The sequence below is a fragment of the Dermacentor albipictus genome, unplaced genomic scaffold (genome assembly GCF_038994185.2).
Source record: "Dermacentor albipictus isolate Rhodes 1998 colony unplaced genomic scaffold, USDA_Dalb.pri_finalv2 scaffold_16, whole genome shotgun sequence".
Taxonomy (NCBI): Eukaryota; Metazoa; Arthropoda; class Arachnida; order Ixodida; family Ixodidae; genus Dermacentor; species Dermacentor albipictus.
This window is the reverse complement of record NW_027225570.1, coordinates 2,420,727-2,439,380: the sequence shown is the minus strand read 5'-3', so window position 1 is coordinate 2,439,380 and position 18,654 is coordinate 2,420,727. Positions and strand designations below refer to the sequence as shown.

At 47.9% G+C, this 18,654-nt stretch overlaps 1 protein-coding gene across 4 annotated transcripts in view; it reads left to right on the top strand.

Annotated features, from left to right (window-relative positions):
* The window catches only part of LOC135899653 (leucine-rich repeat-containing protein 24-like), a 293,594-nt gene that overhangs the window by 121,090 nt on the left and 153,850 nt on the right, over positions 1-18,654 (top strand). The window contains exons 1-2 of one of the 4 annotated variants that reach the window (XM_070529006.1): positions 9,625-10,318; positions 18,051-18,422. The exons of 2 other annotated variants lie outside the window; for them this stretch is intronic. In XM_070529006.1, coding sequence (XP_070385107.1) covers positions 9,651-10,318; positions 18,051-18,422 — 1,040 coding nt within the window. In that variant the 5' untranslated portion in view covers positions 9,625-9,650. Of the gene's footprint in view, positions 1-9,624; positions 10,319-18,050; positions 18,423-18,654 lie in introns of those variants that run through there. One more of the 4 variants, XM_065428966.1, reaches the window with a different exon arrangement.

Here is an 18,654-nt window from a genome sequence, read left to right as displayed (position 1 = left end):
GTGTTTTGTGCGCACCAAGGTGCTTGCGGATTACTTTTGCTGGAGCCAGCAGCGATCGCAGAAGGGTATCGTAACGACACCGCAACAATCGCATTTTGGCAGGTGAGGGCTCTTGTGTGCGGTTATGAAATGAGACTTCGAACTGAAGAAGGTGTTGGAACTGTTGAGGGCGCACTGTTTGTGATGAAGAAATGCCATTGCACTGGGTCTAGAAGAGCGAGCGATTCTCGGACGCTGATCGTGTTTACGACGTTGCGGCTCCGATACATCACCGATGACAGAGCAGTCATCTCAAACGACTGTTGCGATACGCACTCCTCAGCATCGTCGTCACCCTCGGCGCATCGACGCCTTGTAAGCAGCTACAGTGACGTGCCGATAATTATTTACTGTGCGCTACGCGCCACAATGCAGGCCATGAAACCGTGTTGTGTGGCCATCTCAGCCCGAGATGTATGCATAAGCCAGCGACAGTCAACGCTTTGTTTTTGATAGTGGTGCTCAGTACATCACCGATGACAGTGCGTTGTGCGCGTTTTATGTTGGCGGTCAAGATTGTTGATGCCTCTCAGCTCGACACCGCGTCGCTGTTGCCGGAAGTTGGGCGTGGCCCAACTGTAGTGGGTGCGCGCACAAGAGTGACATGCCTCGCGCGGGGCGTGACCTCTGGCTTTGATTGATAGGCGAACTCGTGCTAAACTCGTACATCGCGAAACCCCTTCCGAGTTCAACTCGGGAACATGGCGGCGGCAGCAGCAGCCTGTGTTATTGCAGCCAGCGACAGCAAGCGTCAGTATGACCGTCTGGACCCGTTCACGTACATGACCGCCTTGGAGTTTCAGCGTCATTTTGGCCTGTCGAAGACATCAGTGCGCTGGCTGTGTGACGAGCTAGGCGAAGACTCTCGTCTGCGGAGACAGCGTGGCGGGCTTCATTCGCTCACCGTCGAAGAGCAAGTCCTCTGCGCCCTCCATTTCTACGGGACTGGGAGTTTTCAGGGAAGCGTCGGCGCCGAGCGCTACATTGGACGTCATAAAACTACTGTGAGCCTCTGTGTCATAGATGTCTGATGCGCTTGTTGACGCGGCAGTGCGGAAGCGGTGGCTGGCTTTCCCGAAGACTGCGGCTGAGCGGGCATTTATAAAAGAACGCTTCTAACTTCGCGGAAACATTACGAACGTAGTCGGGTGTGTCGACGGAACGTTCGTAGGAATTAAGGTGCCTTCAATGTCAGCGTTACTGTGATTAGCATTGAAGCAATGTCTAGACGAACCATATTGCCAAATTTATCACTTCTGTGTAGCCGACTTAAATTTTGTGTTACAGACATCACACATGCGGCAGCATATATGATACTGACTTTTTCGCTGGTTGCTGACGTTTTACCGATTGTTCTACTTGTCTATCAGGGTGCCTTCCAAATAGCTCACTTTTTGGGGAAAGAGGTTAATGAAGTATAACTAGATAAATGGATATCACAAATTGTGTGAAATACCCTGTGAATGCTAATCTCATAAAGAACTTGGGATTTTTTATGAGATTACTTAGTACAAGTTACTCAGTATGCATAATGCTGAACTTTGGTCATGCGTCATCTATCGACCACACTATGAAACAGCAAGGCATTGCACAATTGCAGTGCGAGATGCGGATGTCGCGCCAAGCCGGTTGTGCCTATGCATGTATGGCAAAATGAAAATGCATTAAGAATCTTAGTGTGCTGGCTTGCATAAGAAAATACTTCACAGTGTTTGCTGTGTTCACTGTTGGTGCATGTGCCAGTGGTTCAGTGTAATTTCTTTTGGGGGGGGGGGCAGCGTTATTCTGTATGAACAAATCATATATTTTCCTCTCACAATGGGGCTCTAATTCCTCAGCAGTAGAACAATAAAGATCCAATGCTCTGCAAAACTCAGTGTGCGTGAAGATGTGAACCACCAAGGCAAAATTACATATCGGGAGAAATGTGGTGCAGATGCCAATGAAAAGTTGGTCTTTAACCTGTCATGATACAAACAAAGATTGCAGAGCGAATAGACCTTTTTTACAGCTTTAGACCAATGATTACACAAACTGTGACATGCTCAAACGTGTAAAAGCTTGCCGCAATGCCAAAGTAGGATGAGCGATATGCAGCATATTTTGGCATTGAACATGTCTTGTAAATGCTATTTTTATTGTAAGCCTCGCTGTCACGCCTTTCCCTCCGCCACTACCTTTACTTAAACGCAGCACTGTCTTTCTATAGGTGTCATGATGTGGATGGTAACGGCATCAGTAAGGCTGGTTAATGCTTGCCCCTTTGATTCCTGTGAGTTTAGTGGTACAGAATATGGCACGTGCATACACCTGTGCAGCAAAATTTTATGCTTGTGGTGATTTGTTGGAGAGCTAATTCTTGTTGGGACATTTCAAAGACGTGGGCCATTTTGGCTTAATAACTAGATCATTGTTGAGGTTGAAGACTCATTGTATTGGTATAAAAGCTTGAAGCTGAATTGCACAACAATTCGACGGGACACAAAGAAGAGAAATACACACAGCAGAACACTCTGCTGTGTGTCTTACTCTTCTTTGTGTGCCGTCGAATTGTGGCGCGATCCAACTTCAAATAGAGCATTGGGCCTCTTTGGTGCAGGACCGAGGAAGAGAAATACACACAGCAGAACGCTCTGCTGTGTGTATTACTCTTCTTTGTGTGCCATGGAATTGTTGCGCGATCCAACTTCAAATAGAGCATTGGGCCTCTTTGGTGCAGGACCGAGGAAGTGTGAGCTATTTGACACCATGCCGGTGCCTTGCCACACAATTATGGAAGTCTGAGGGTTTGCAAACAAAGCTTTGCATTCAAATCCACTTGCTCATGTAATACAAGCACTGATTGAAAGAACCGTCATAGAAAAATAATGGTGAAATGAATGGCCTTTGAAAATTTGTATGTTGACACTAATGACATAATAGGTGCCACAGCGAACTCGACAATTGTACTGGACAGAGTACTTTGTTTCCTATGTGAAGCACAAGCTTCCATTACATGCTGTGCAGATAACCAAGCTCAGTTTGTTTTAACGTGGTACACAACATTCACTGTAATGTGTTTTTGATTCCAAAGTGCCAAACACCACCTCTTTTTCAAGGAAGTCATGGGAATATTTGACGAGAACTGTTTACAGCCCCTCATAATGGAAGTGTGGCCAGCCAGCTTTGCTGGAGTGCCTTTATAGATTTCTATTCCTGATCACTGTGTGCTATCAAGTTGCTAAAGGCTATGCAACCAGTGTAAGGCATTACGTGATTCTATAGTCTGATACGGCTTTAGGAGGCCGCAGAACCTGCACTTTATAGGCAGGTGAACACAAGCTTGCACCAATGGGCACACACTCTACACTGACGTCGTGCCGCTGGACGCACTAATACCCGCTCACTGGAGATGGATGGATGGATGGATACAACTTTCTTGTACGTCCGGCAAGGTTTAACGCGACCCGGGCTCAGGTCTCCCATGGAGGAACGTCAAGGCCCTGCCTCAACGCCGCCTCACGGGCTTGCTGGACTGCCCACGTCTGGATTCCGAGGTCTGAGCTGCGCAGAGCGGCGGCCCACCTCGACGACAGGGTCTCCGGAGTAACTGCCATCCCTCCTATAACTACATTGCACTCCCACAGCATGTGTTTGAGTGTTGCTGGTCCTTCCTGGCACAATTTGCACGTGTCGTCCTGATGCTTATCTGGGAAGATGCGTTTGAGACGGAATGGATTAGGGAACGTGTTTGTCTGGAGTTGTCGCCAGGCGACGGCCTGCCTCCTGTTCAATTTGGGACTCGGCGGGGGGTATATCCTTCTGGCGTTCAAATATGCACTGGTGATGTCGTTGTATCTTGTGAGCCTGTCCCGTTCTGCTCGAGAAGCGTTCGCTATCGTGCGAGAGGCGTTTCCCTGTTCGGCGCGGCGGGTCATGTCTCGCGCCGTCCGGTGCGCCGTCTCGTTTAGGTTCGGGAGCGCGTCGCCTTCCGTGGTGACGTGCGCGGGGAACCATATGATCCTCGAGTTCGCGGTTTTGGATCTGCCCGCTTTGGCCAGAATGGACATGGCTTCCTTGGAAATTCGACCTTTGGCATAATTCCTTACTGCCGTTTGCGAGTCACTTAGTACGACTTCGCATTCCTGTTCTGTGAGGGCTAGCGCAATCGCTACTTCCTCCGCTATTTCTGAGTGTTTGGTGTATGCACTACATGTGGTTCTGATTTTTGATTCTGCGTCTATGACTACGGCGGCGTATGTTTGGCCGTTCGCATATTCGGCTGCGTCGACAAAGCGCGCGTTTCTGTCCCTGCCGAATGAACGGAGCAGAGCCTCGGCTCTTGCCTTTCGTCTACCTCGGTTGTAATCGGGGTGCACGTTTCTTGGGATGGTTGCCACCGTAATGGTCTCTCTGATTTTGTTGGGGATTGGCATTTTCTGGCCGTGCTGGTTGTGGTACGTTATGCCGAGCGTGTTCATAATGTGTCTTCCCGTCGTGGTGGTCGACAGGCGTTCGAGCTGCGAGATGCGTTGTGCTTCGGCTATTTCTTCTATGGTGTTGTATATGCCCAGCTGAGTCAGGAGCTCGGTGCTCGTCGATTCCGGTAGGCCCAGGGCTATCTTGTACGTTTTCCTTATGAGCGTGTTAATCTTGTTCTTTTCCGCGACGTACCAGTTGTGGTAGGCGGCGATGTGGCTGACAACGAATGAGTGGATCAGTCGAATGACGTTGTCTTCCTTCATGCCCCCGTGTCTATTGGTTATTCTCTTTATGAGTCTCGTGGCGCTGATGACTTTGCCTTCGATCTTCCTCACGGTTTCACCGTTAGCTCCGTTGGCCTCAATGATCATTCCGAGGATTTTGATCTTGTTCACTTTGGGGATTGCGTTTCCGTCTTGGGTGTACAGGCGGATTTCCTCGTACTCCCGGGGTCCTGTGTAGCTCTTTGGTGGCATGCCTCTGCGCGTGGGCCGGTAAAGGAGTAGTTCGGACTTGCTCGGGGAGCATTTTAGGCCCGTTCCTTGGAGGTACTCTTCCACTTTGTTAATGGCCGTTTGTAGTGCGTGTTCAATTTGCCCATCACTGCCGCGGTCTGCCCATATCGTTATATCGTCTGCATATATAGCGTGGTGGATTCCTTCGATTCCTCACTGGAGAGGGACTATTTCTTTAGACATGGAGGCAATCGGCTGCTGCGCTTTGGTCATCTGGGCGGGGCCTCTCCTGTCTTGTGAAGTTGTATCCGACGAGAGGATGCCACTTTTCATACAACACAAAAGGACAAAGTGTACAATTATTTGGCCTATGAAATGGATACATCACAAGTGAGCTACGCATGGGCTTAAGCTGTGTGAAAATTAGTACATGCAAATATATGACATTGTTAAAGAATATGTGGTATCGAACATGCATGTAATGGTACGTTTAAATCGGGGAGTGTTGCATTCATGTGCACAGTCTATAGGTGATAGCATTATTAAGGTCATGCCGTTTCCTGTCTTTTCATTGTGAAATACACAGACCGTTCATATTTTGGCTAATAAACACCCACTGCATTCTTGCACATAGAAAGAACAAACAGCACAATGACGTATATGCTGCATTAGTGTCTTTTTCATTTACACGGTCCAATAGTGGCACAGGTTGTCTTACGTGTTTGCCCATTTTCAAGAGACATCAAGTGCATGTTACAAGTGTCCCAATATGCACAGCACAATGTTTACTGCAGTAATTTTATTCATGCTCTTGAATAATAAACAAAATAATAAACTGAAAGCTCCTTTGTAAGGTGTGTTCTGGGGGTTCGACTGGAAAGCAGTGAGGGCACTGATCCTACTGTTGCAGAGCTACTGTTGCCACACTCAAGAGCATGTGCCTGGCGCTCGCCTACTGCCACCAGGCGGTTGAATGCCTCCAGCAGCAGAATGTTTTGCTGCAAAAAAAGTGGATTGTTGGAATGAATCAATCGCATATAAACCATTATTTACAAATAAAAATGCTCATTGCACTATTGGTACTAACTGCCCTTAACTGTGGAAGCCTTTAGTGTATGCATAATAAAACAATTTGTCGGGATAACATTGCTTTATTTTTCATAACAGGTTTTTTTCAGAGCCAATTGTAATGTTTACTAGTGTGCCAACAGCTGAGGTGTCCTCGCACCTTCACGAGTCTCTACTGTCAGCACCACAAACCTATTTTTGTTCACTGCAAAACCAATGACGCTCCCTACAATCCCTTCTTATGCGAGCTGATTGCATCCTATGCCTACAAACATCATATTTTTGTCCCATTACACAATTTTCTACTATCCTCAGCTGCAGTTCTCTCTCCTTGACATCCATTCTCTCATGCTTATGTAATCACCTGCTATAAATTGGCAACAAGTGATTGAAGACGTGCATTGCCTGCCCACCGATTCCATTTTTTTTTTCTTAATCTCAACTAGCATATCAGTTGCCACGGTTTACTACGCCACTGTCTTCCTGCCTTAATGCTATCTCCAACAATTTTTGTTACTTCGCTTTCTGCACAGTCCTCGACTTCTCAAGTTTCTTTGTTAACCTCCAGGTTTATGTCCCATATTGGATAACCGGTAGAATCCAACGATTCTAAACATTTTTCAAGGATATCGGTACAGTGGCGATCACGATTCGGAAATGCCTCCCATGTGCTGTTCAACCCATTAAATTTTTGTATAAGTTTCCTGCTTTATATCAGTACCTGCTATTGATATTTCACTTGGACAAAGATACTCTTTCATAGATTCTGCGGGCTGAATGTCGCTGATGAATTTCTGTTATACCACTAAGTTAGTGAAGGTTACCTTTATATTTTCCATATTTTCGCGGGCCCACGTACATGCAACAGCACGAGCACTCATTGGCTCTCAATGCCTTTTTTAAACTGCTGGACATTCAGTTCGTTACTACGAAAGTGACTTAATCCGTGCACTATTATTATGCTAAATATGAAACAGTAGAAATATACTTATCTGCAGTTTGTCGATGCCTCCTTCACTGTGTTGGTTGCGAGAACCATGGTCGGCACCACCTCTTTGTCGCATCGTAGCTATATCGACTGTCTTCCTTTTGCACACACTGTGCAATATTCGTGACGCTCGCAGTCACGCAGAGTGGAGGAACTCAGCGCACTCACATAAGCAGCACCGGATAAGTTGTTTGTTCAGGATTGTGCCGTGAACAGTAGGTACGCGTTGCGATCTGTAAAATCGCCTAAGCTATTGGCAGTCTTTCGGGGTGCACGGAAAGATTGCTCACGGAGCAACAGAACTATCCAAGAAATAGTGGTCATCGTCGAGCCTGATCACTACGTCGCGCACTGCAAGCCCGTAGTACGAGTTTGTTTACACTGGGCATCGCCGATGCTTAGCCGCCATGCTCGCCCGATGAATGTATGTGATGACGCCACCACAGCGTTCCCTCGTGGTATAATGCGAAGCGTACTAAATTACAAATTAGTCGAATAAACATTCAGTGTACATCTTGTAAGCTTTAAAATGCTATTAAACCACGTTAAACTAACTAATAATATTGTACTAAATGCATTTGTTTTATAACTCGCTTGTGCGTGTAATGCACTCGGTGGAACGACAAACAAGTGAAAGAAGGCGCGACCATGCACCGACGGTACGATCACGTGATCCCCAGTTTGTCGACCGCCCAGAAGGCAACGCCCAAGGAATGATAGCCAGCCAGAGTGAGTCTAGATCAACCAATGAAACTGGAGGCTTGTCGAAAGATAAACTGTGTCTCGGTACCATTCGTGCTTTCATCTTGGGGTGTCGCCAGAGCTCGTGAAGATCCCGAGTTTCGCCAAACTCGACGCATCCTGCATAGCACCCCAGGCCTTTGTGTCGTCGAAGAGCGTCTCATGCCTGGTACTCAACCGAATCGTCGACCACGCTGTACACAACGAAAGCGTTCCAAAAGTATTACGACTTGCTTGCCTAGGAAATACATAATAAGCGCCCCCAGTTTCTTTCTTCATTTTTGTTCCATTGCCCCTGGCTTTCACTGTGTTAATAAACTTCAGAAGAGCTGGCTATTATGCTAGTTTGCACGTGCAGTTAAGAATGAAAACAGGGAGAGAAACGGGATAAGAAAGAAAGACCTACAGAACGCTGATTTGCACACGGCAAAATATATCAAGGACGGGGGTGGTGGCCCAGGGAAGCTCAGAAACCGCGACAACAATCATGTTGGAGGGCATGTAGTTAAATGGCTTTGATCTCCACGAAGAAACAGAAATATAGGAATGATGGGGGTCTCCGCGCCGTTCAGCAACCCGGTGAATGTTGAAGAGTGTGACAGGGACCAACGGAGTTTTAGCAGAGTGGGTTGGTGGATACGAGGAGGGTGGGGGGTTGAGACGCGTTTAAAAGCATGAAGAGCGCAATTGGACGATAATTACGGAGATCGGGAGAGCGCCTGCCCGATCGCTCAACGCCAGAAGTCAGTCGCCTGGCTGAGGCTCGCCTGCCCGGTCGTTACACGCGCTGCATGCCGCGGAAGGCCCATCCTGACCAAACATCTCAGCAATTTCCAGGATAGGCGGGTGTGCGGATACACGACGCTGTCAAATCTCTCGGAGCTACTCGTCCGTATTTTATTGCAAACTACGGATGCCATAAATTTCATAAAGGCTTCTGAACAGGAAGCAGCCCTGCTTTTGACAATCTGCCTCATGAATTAACGAGTGCTGTCACACAACAATATGCGTCACGTGTTGACTACAATACCATGATTGTAAGTTACTTCCAAACAAGTCGGACAGCGGGTCACCGAAAGCGAGTGAAACTTAGAATTAAATTATGAGGATTTACGTGCCAAAAACCACTTTCCGATTATGAGGTACGCCGTAGTGGAGGACTCCGCAATATTTGACCACCTGGGGTTCTTTAACGTGCACCTAAATCTAAGTAAACGGGTGTTTTCGCATTTCGCCCTCATAGAAATGCGGCCGCCGTGGCTGGGATTCGATCCCGCGACCTCGTGCTCAGCAGCCCAACACCATAGCCACTGAGCAACCACGGCGGTTCGAGTAAAACTTGCATCACATAGTACTATCGAAATTCTAGGGTAAAGCTTCGTTCCTTTATAATTAACTCTAGAATAGTATTGCGTGCCCAAAACGCCGAAAGTGCGATGCAGTGTCAGGCGACGTCCAAAATATTTCCAAAGTGCGAAATAGTGGAATGTGTGTGCGTGTGTGTGTGTGTGTGTGTGTGTGTGTGTGTGTGTGTGTGTGTGTGTGTGTGTGTGTGTGTGTGTGTGTGTGTGTGTGTGTGTGTGTGTGTAGAGAGAGAGAGAGAGAAAGAGGTGAAGGAGGAGGAAGAGTGGTATTTGTCTTTTTCGCCAGTGTAACTCCTTGCCCCCCACCCCGAAATAAATTTCTGGCTGCACCACTGCCGGTGCACGTTGCACGCGTCATGAGATCCACAAGGCAGCCATTCCGGCGTGCAACGTGAAACCTTGCTTATCGGCGGGCAAATTATCGACGACCGACCTTCTATGCAGCGCCGATAAGGCAGTCGATTGTCAGGCGCTCCCTCGGCTCCCGGGGAGGCATTGTGTGCTGGGACATTCGCGCAGCAAGCAGCCCGACCGATGATGGCTGTGGCTAGGCTGCTCCGCGTAGCCCTGGCGGTCCCGCTGTTCTTTCCGGGGCAGGCGAGATATTCGTCCGCCGTCTGCCCGTCGGACAGCATGATCCACCCGTGTTCGTGCACACGCGTGGCCCTCGGCATCCGAGTGTTGTGCTCGGGCATCGCAAACGAACACCACCTGAGGACCATACTGGGGTACCTGAGCAGCTACAAGCTGAACGCACTCTCACTGGAGCACATCAACTTCACCTTGACGCCGGACCTGTTCGACAGACTCCAAGTCATCACGGTGAGGGTCATGGAATCGCAGTTTCGGATGGAGAACCCCTTCGAGCTACGCGCCACAGGGGGCACGAGCCGCATCGAAGCATTGAATGTGAGGCAGTCGACGCTTGACCTGGGTGACAGCTCCTTGGCCATCCTTCAGGGACTCAGGCAGGTCGACGTCGTCAACAGCGCCATTAGAGTTCTACGGAGGCGCTGGTTCAATGGAATGAGCCGGCTGAACCGGCTCGTGATTGAGCACACCAAGATGGGACGCTTGGAAGACCGAGCACTCGCGGGACTCAATGAAGTGCAAAAGGTCGTCCTCAAGGCCAATGAACTCAAGTCACTGCGCAGAAGTTACTTTCCTCAATTGGCGGCGAGGTTGGCGCATCTGGACTTCAGGTAAGGAGCCACTCTTGTCGCGATGATAGCATTTGTGCTTTTGTTTCCTGGAAAAGAAACCGTAGGCAAAACCTTACTGAAGTGGCAGGAATATCTTAATGCCCTTCATATTCTGTCAAGAATAGTTTTTCGGAAATTGTAAACAAGAAGTATAGCTCGAACAATTTTTTTTTTTAAAGGGGAACGACATCTGTGTAGCCTTGATGACCGGAAAGGCTGTCTTCTGTTTTGGTCCAGCGACGTTTGTTGATACATTTCGGTCGCGCGTCTGGTTAACCTTTCTGCCTTTCCTTCCTTGTCTCTTTCTCTTTGTTGTTATGTGTGTTGTGCGTAACACATGTCTTGTCGGCGAGGTGTGGCGGTAACGTGGTTATATATTTTTGATAGTCGTGTTATTAGGAAGTGTTCCGCGTTTATTTTCTGGGTCGAGCACAAGTGGCACACACCAAACAGTATCCCCTAACACCATACTTCTCTCGCAATAAAAAGGTTGCAGTTCTTTAAAAAAGAGAAAAAAGAAAACATCACCTTCAAACATTTAGTGTCATTTCAAGTTTTCTTCGTTATGGGGTAAAAGCGCACTTGTTCCAGTTTATGTGTGTGTGAAATGTGTGTGAAAAGCAATGTCTATGGTTTGCGTTTTTCTTGTAGGGATAGAATGATGCAGGCATTAAGAGGCAATGTAACTTTTTCGGCGCCATTTTCATACAATGCCAAAAAGCTGTACGTTGCATGAAATTTAGCACGAAGCAAATATTGCGACGCAGAAACGGGGAGAACATTCTATGTCTGATGCGCTGCACTTTCCATGATGATGAGTGTGATAATTTATATTTGCATGCCCGTTGAACCACAAGGGCGGCAAATAGTCCTGAGCCTGCTTGAGCTGATGAGGTGTATTTATTCTATTTCACCTATTTCAGTCTAGAATTTCGCCCATCTCTCCGTGATGTTTTCTCCCTATATTAAAGCCTCGATTTCTGAGTTGTACAGCTACCTATGCCTGTAACAACCTCGGCTCTATGAATCTTGATTTAGAGCAAACGCCAGCCTATCGGCAGTGAAAGCTGGAATAGGATGGGACCAACACGCCAGGGATCCCGCAGCTGTTACAGAGAGCTTTACAGTACAAAGCTGAATTCATCGCAGGGAAAAGGAAACAGCACGTGTTTATCATGACCTACATAATACGGTGAAGTGGAAAGTGCAGTCAAGAATATTTCGAATGTATGTACTTGTTATTTTCGTAAGAGCCGAGCATCAGTCATAGGTTCCGGCGCTAAGTGAGAAATGCCGATGCGCTACTCTGCCTCGTATTCGGGAGGCATTACTTGTCTTCGCATTTTTGAAATTCGAGGATTTAGAGCAGCCGCGAGCAGATCTCGCTGAAAAATGTTCATCATAGCCTGTACCAGTACTCATGTACCAAAATATGCGCGACGAAGCCGGCCACAAGTAGGACAAGTGGAAGTATGCTTTGCCATTTCTGTTTATTATCCCAACTGCGATGCCTATCTCGGTGAGGGCTGTCAAGCCCAACATATTTTTTTATCCGTCTGTGCTGTATGTTCCGCACGCGTGTGTCCGGTCCTTTGCGCGTTTACCTTCACAGAACCTAGGCTTTACGCTGTACGCAACAATGAATCCGTGTTTATTGACTCTATAAGGCTGGTCATTTGGGCGAAGTATGTGGCACATTAAGGTGTTGTGTCTTTTGGTAATTTGACTGCGCCTTTAATAGAGCGAATAAGTAAGCTAATTAGTATGACATCGTGAAAACTGGCCTAAGTATTACAAGACACATTCGATGACGAAGAAGTACAAACGTATAAAGGCTTAGCTCGATCGTTATATACATGTGTGACCGTTCTTCTTCGCGTATGTCTTCTCCTAATGCTTAGCGAAATGTTCACCATGGCTGTGCTCACGCTTCTGGAGGTGTTTCGTCGGGCAGTGCACACCTAAAAATTGGGAAAACGGAAGAACTATGATATGCACGACATGTAGCATGAAGGTACAAAGGAAATTCGTGCGAGTTTTTCAAGAAAAATTCACTCGCTCGTGATCCCGCAGCTAACCAGCAAGCTAGCAGCTCAGATGGCAGAGCGACTTACTTGGACAATTCTTTCTTCAGCTGTGAAACCATTTTTCTCAGAAACCCGTTTTTCCCAGTTTCCTTTGTAGTTTCGTGCCTACACTCAGTTGGATGGCAATTTCTCCCTTGCGTGAAAATTTCCCCACCTTGCGAGCTTCCGCAGAACTGATTTCCCATCTAAGAAATGGATATCAGTGTCGCTCGTTCTCCATGCCTACGTGATGACGACGCCAAGGGCTTGCGCATGAAGTGTTGCTACAGTACTCATAAGGTTATCGAGTGATAAGCATCCTTTGGAATTCAGTATTTGCAGTTCCTGCGTGAACAATTACTACCTGGTAGGTTATCCTACAGCCGTACTTCATGGCTTGAGCTGCCACTACCAAACATACGAGTGACGTTTGGCATGACAAGCGTGGCTGTGGCTTAGACCAAGCGATGTCTCTGCGGCATAATTGAATGATCTGGAACATTCTGCGTTCGATTGGCAGATGACACTGGGAGTTGGTTTTCTTTTTTCGACTGGAGATTTTACCAAGAGCTTAATAGAGCATCAATACAGATACTCCTAGTACTACCACTAGTACAACAACAACAGCTAGTACTGCGACTACTAACAATAATTAAATATACATATCGGCGATTACTTCCAGGCGCAACTCCGCCATTCATGCAAGCTGCCTATATTTTGGTGACGATATACTGTATAGCAGGGTGCATTGGTATTGTTTTTTTTTTCTTCTTTCCTCTCACCGTGCGCAGCACCATAGTGCGCAGGTAACACGCACGAGACGGAGCACATGCAATTGTTGTACTCCAACATGTACTCAGGCGTGTGCAGCAGCGGGATCCTTCTTTCGCGCTTCCCTAAAGAGTCGCTGGCCTGCGCGGCATCCAGCGCAGTCACAGCGTAAGCTAGAGGAGCGACACCATAGGAGCTCCATTTGCAACAGCACGTGTGCTAGAGGGTAATTGCGGCGAAGGCTGTTTGCGTCGTTATAACGATCCGGACTGCCCGCCCGTAGTCGACGGCGAGCTGTGGCTCGCGCTGCAGTCGGCGGAGCCTGACGTTCCCTGGTTGTAGCTGCGGCGTTCTACGGTTCGACTCCCTTCTTCAGCAGTGGTTCGTAGATTGCAAGGACGCGTCGTAAAGTGTACCGAAGCGTAAACACTGGTATCTAAGCTACGCGGCGCACGTATCACATCCCTCTAACCGTGGCACGATACGATGATGATAATGGTTTTTGTTGGCCTCCCCTTTGATGCAGGGCGGTGACGAATGGTCATTTAGCCTGCTTGAGCCAACCAGGTCCAGCTACATGCAGCATGCAACTGCTACATGCAACTGCCACATGTCGGGACACCTGGTGTAATATAACGCAACTGCAATGCAAAGCTTCCCTGTATCGATCGATTCATGCCATACATGTAACATGCGCGCCACGTAGAGTCGGCGCTACGCGGCACGCATGTCACATCGCGTGACGAGTGGCACGTTTGGACGCTGATGATACTGCTGATGGGGATGCTTTATCGGCATACCCTTTGAAATGTGGCGGTGACAGTCACCTAGCGTTGGTTAAAACACGTTGGTGGGCTAGTTGGTTTCAGTCCATGATAGTGTGTGCGAGCGCTACTGAACGAAGACGCAGAATGAAACAGATAGACAAAGAGAACGCTAATTTTCAACTATCGGCCCTAGCAGTTCTACTGCCAGAGCAAAGAAAGTTGCTGCGGTACTGTACATTCGTTGTATTTCGTATAATCTCTTACGAATAGCGGCAAAGTCCGAGCCCGAAGAACCCGACATCCGAACCCCAAGATAGTGCAATGCCAGGCGAAACCGCGGCGGAGGTGAAGCCGGCTTTAAGCATTCCCCATACGTGGGCCGATCCCGAAGATAGTGTAATGCCGGGCGAACCCGTGGCTGAGGTGAAGCAGGCATTAAGCGCTCCCCATACGTAGGGAGCATCAACCTACGGACATAACACGAGTGGGACAATTAGGCACCTGATATACATGCAGAACACAATGTAACAGTACACACTGAAACGAAGGTATCAATACAAAAAGGGCGTCATATCAGGAAAAATATTCATTGTGCGTTTGGCCAGAGTAGGTTTCTTCTACTAGCTGCACAAAAATTGCAGGTCCGCTCTGTTGAGTAATTACCGGATCCAGTTTGTTACCCGATCCAGTGGGAAGACAGAATAAAAAAAGTGTTATTGTTGCACGAAAATTCCTTAAGTGTGACAGCATGTTTGTGACGTGTATATCTGGAACGGTTGATACTGATAAAGGCTGAGGGATCAATCTTAAAGCAATTGTGGAGTAGTATGAATACAAATTTCAAGCGATCTACCTTTGCTCGATCGTTTAGCGTTGGGAGGCATGCACGATGCAGCAGTTTCGTTGGGGAATCGGTAACTGTTGAGGATAAACCGTACAGCCTTGGGCTGCACGCTTTCTGACATGTCCGCTTCATTTTTGACATGCGGAAATGAGGCTATAGACCGTTTTTTCGTAGGCGCCGCCATACTGTGAACGCAGTGGCGCCTCCTATGAGCAGCGCCATACTGGCTTGGGTGAAAGCGGTCTTTTGCATGGCAGGTATACGCTCGGCGGCAGATTCTGGCGTTTGTTTTCGCGGTCGTGCGGTCTGTTTAGTATGACGTGCGTATTCTACGTGGTAAACGGTTCTGTGAGACGTGCTGCAGTGGTTTAAGGCTTCATGGCCGGAGTTTTTGCTGGCGTTGAGGTGGACGGAACACGCAGCGCGATGTGTGCGCGCATATTTGAACGTATAATCAGCCTCGGAGATCAATTGTGTATTTCTGAATGTTCCAGTCATTAACGTGACCTTATTGCAGTATTATCCTCTATTTCTAAGCTGTGGTTTAGGAGCCATGAAACATACGCGACGATCGTAACAGCGTCGGTACCGTTCTGCTACGATAGGAGCTCGGATGTTATACTTTGACAAGCATTCAAACTGTTCGCTGCAGGTTACATTGCGTGACTACATGGTTCGATGGATGAGCTTTCCGCCCCTGACTAAAATAGTGTTGGCAAGTAATAGCAGCATACCTTACAGTCTGAATTAACCTTGTCCAGCAAAGGGGCTGTTTACGAACTGCGCGAGCGTCCTAAGCAGTGGTAGGTGCTGGATTACAGCTATCTTTGTTCTATATACCGCATGGTCCAAGCATACGGCATCAGCGGTTATATATTTATAAACGTTGTGCGGCGTGACTATGCGAAGTCCTATTGCGGCGTTAGCCCGTTTTCTCTTACTTTTTCGAGAAAGATGATGATAACCGAATTTTTATTTTCGGTTGTGTTCGTTGCGTTCTCTACGACGCACTCACACGTATTACGGCAATTTTGTCCTCAAAAATAGGCATCGCATTCTTTTTATGCGATCCCTCATATATTATGGCTGTATGCAGGCCAAAAAGGCAATGGCGAAGCGCACAGCTTACATATGTATCGTGCTGGTTCACCAACCGCAGTGATCGCTGTGTTGAGCAGCGCCATCGGCCTCATGCAGGAAGGCTAGCATAGACATATGGTAATTTGAAGCTTACTAGACTTGAAATGCACGAGAACGATGCCGGTGTATCACAAATATTTTATAGCGCCTGCCGCTTAGATGTTTCGTGGTTGCTTTAGGTTGGCCGTGCACGAGCATGCGCTCTTATGCTTTATGTTTTACTCCCTACGCCAAGCGATCAGATAGTGAGCAGATTTACCATTTCATGCCGCTAATACAGAGACACCGGTTTTTTTTGTTGTTGAATTAAAACCGATATAAGCAAAATAGTTCACAACACACACACACACCGCGACTGATAATGTGCGTACACCGCGGCTGATAAAACGCGTCACATTTTTGCGCTCCCAAGAGATATTTACACCTACTGTAGTTACCGATGCACCGAAAGGCTTCCCTTACGACCTTATATGAACGGACAAGGCGTAAATTTCACAAAGTACGATCTAAAACATCTCGAAATCGTTCCGCAGCAACGCGACAGCAGTACTTTCAAGCAGCGCCGCGCCGGATCGCCCAAGCCAGAGAAGAGGAAAGGCTCTCCGCGCGCCCTATCCTCCTCACCCGATGAAACGGTCTATATTCGTGTATTCAAGAACTGCACGAATGAGGGTGACATATGCGAGATGCTTAATGCTAGAGGCAGAATGATGGAGTGCCCGTTTAAGAAGGAACAGTTTATTCGTAGCTTTTTTGGTGACATCTGGAACATGCGTTTAGCAGCTAAGATGTTTGGTTATTGATAGGCCCAAGTACCGATACTCAAGGACATTACCTGGTAGTACGTTCTCAATACGATATTCAAAATTTAATGGTGCCTTTTTCTTCGTAATCGTCATGGAAAGAGTTTTGTCTGTGTAATAACCATTTGCCATTTATTGCACCGTTGTTGCACCATTTATTGCGCGACGTCGTTAATGGCATTGTTAAAGGTGTACTGACACACAAAAAAATCCACGTGGTTTTTTCTGCTTTAATGAGTAGTTAATGACCCAGTAATCACGCCACGATACCTCATTTACTTCAGAGCGCGACAGGTAATTATTTGCAGTCATTCTTGTAGCGACCAGTCGAAGTTTCGGTTCCAGAGAGCAACGAGACGGGACAAACGGGTATGTAAACTAAGTGGTCACGTGTTCGCAAAAAGCCATGACGTATGCTCTGACACGCAGCCAGCGTGCGCGACCTACTTGCTGAATATTGTCGTGCGACTGCCGCATCGGTCGGACGACCGCAGCCAATGACCGCGCCGGTAGCGTGAACGTCATGGCGACGTGGTAGACCCGGCGGGTCGGGGCCGGCGAGCGGGTGCCTCGCCGCTCTGATCATGTCTTTTTTCTTCTCCCTCTGGTCGAAACACGGGCCTCTTTCGCCGCTGACGGCGGCACATAAATCGGCTACAATTTGTTTCTGACACGAAATAACTTCTAGAATAAAGTGACCTCGAAAGAGTGCGAGTTATAAAACGTTGTACGAAATAGTAAATCGTTGGCGTGATTTCTACTCGGACGCGGTAAGCGCAGACGCGCCAGCAATCGTCTGTATACGAAGCGGCTCGCCTGACTGGCGTGTTTACTCATCGCTGCTAACGGCACCGGAAAAACTAACCATATTTTTACTTAAGAGAAACATAAATGTTCAGGCATTGATTGTGCTGACGAATTTAGACGCTTTATTACGAGCTGCGGACGCATCGCAAGGACCCTCGGCCCCGGATAGACGGCCGGCGAGCTAGGCCTACATCGTCTCCGCGCGATCGCAAGCTCGCCTGGCATGCTCGTTCGCTTCTGTCGGCGCCAATGAAATCAAGTGCTGCAATTTAAGCGTGACATAACTGTGTACGCGTTGTGCCGACTAACATAGGCGCCTCGTTATGGAGCCGGCGAGCTATGCCTGCCGGCTCCTGGCTATCGGCGGCTGTCAACGGATCCGATACTGCTAACGCGACCTTGCGGAAGCACGTCTACAGCGATCGCATAGACGTGTTTATATTGTCATCGTTTGTTTCAAACAAGATAGCTGTGCAAATATGGTTGCTTTAACTTTCTGTTCGAAGTTACGCAGCATTCCGAACTTCCACGCAGGGGCGCCGGTTCCGGGCGAAACTCATTCGTACCATGTGTCCCGAATCGCCGCATGAGGCAAGTCGCACACGACACGTCGTACGACAGATCGCACGGAAAATCGCACCATGTGTCTCGCGCTTTAGACGTGGCCAATCACTTAGCGACTCCGATATTGCGGCCGGCGATGGCGAGGACGAACCTCAACAAAACTCTCGCAACGGCCACAATCAATGGTAAGACACAAAAAATTGGAGATGAACGTTGTGGCAGCGCAGTCAAGCTGATAGTGTGGGAAATATCCCGATGGACACGACAAAAACTGCAGTTGCAGCGACACGGAGAACGTCCCACTACAACAGCTAGAACAAGCAACAACAGAGAAGAGCACATGTAAGTCGCATGGCGGCCAACGAAAATTCGTGACGTAGCCACATGACGTAGCGTTTTCTTGGCTATTTACAATCCCGGTTGATGTCAATGTCGCGAGGTGCTCTGTTTTGCGGTTGGCTGCGCGCACGTACATTAAAATTTATTTTAAATTTGTTCTAAGCGATATTCGACGCTGATATTTTATAGACGATGTGTGTGTGACCAACTAAATCGCTCTCACAAGGTATCTCGA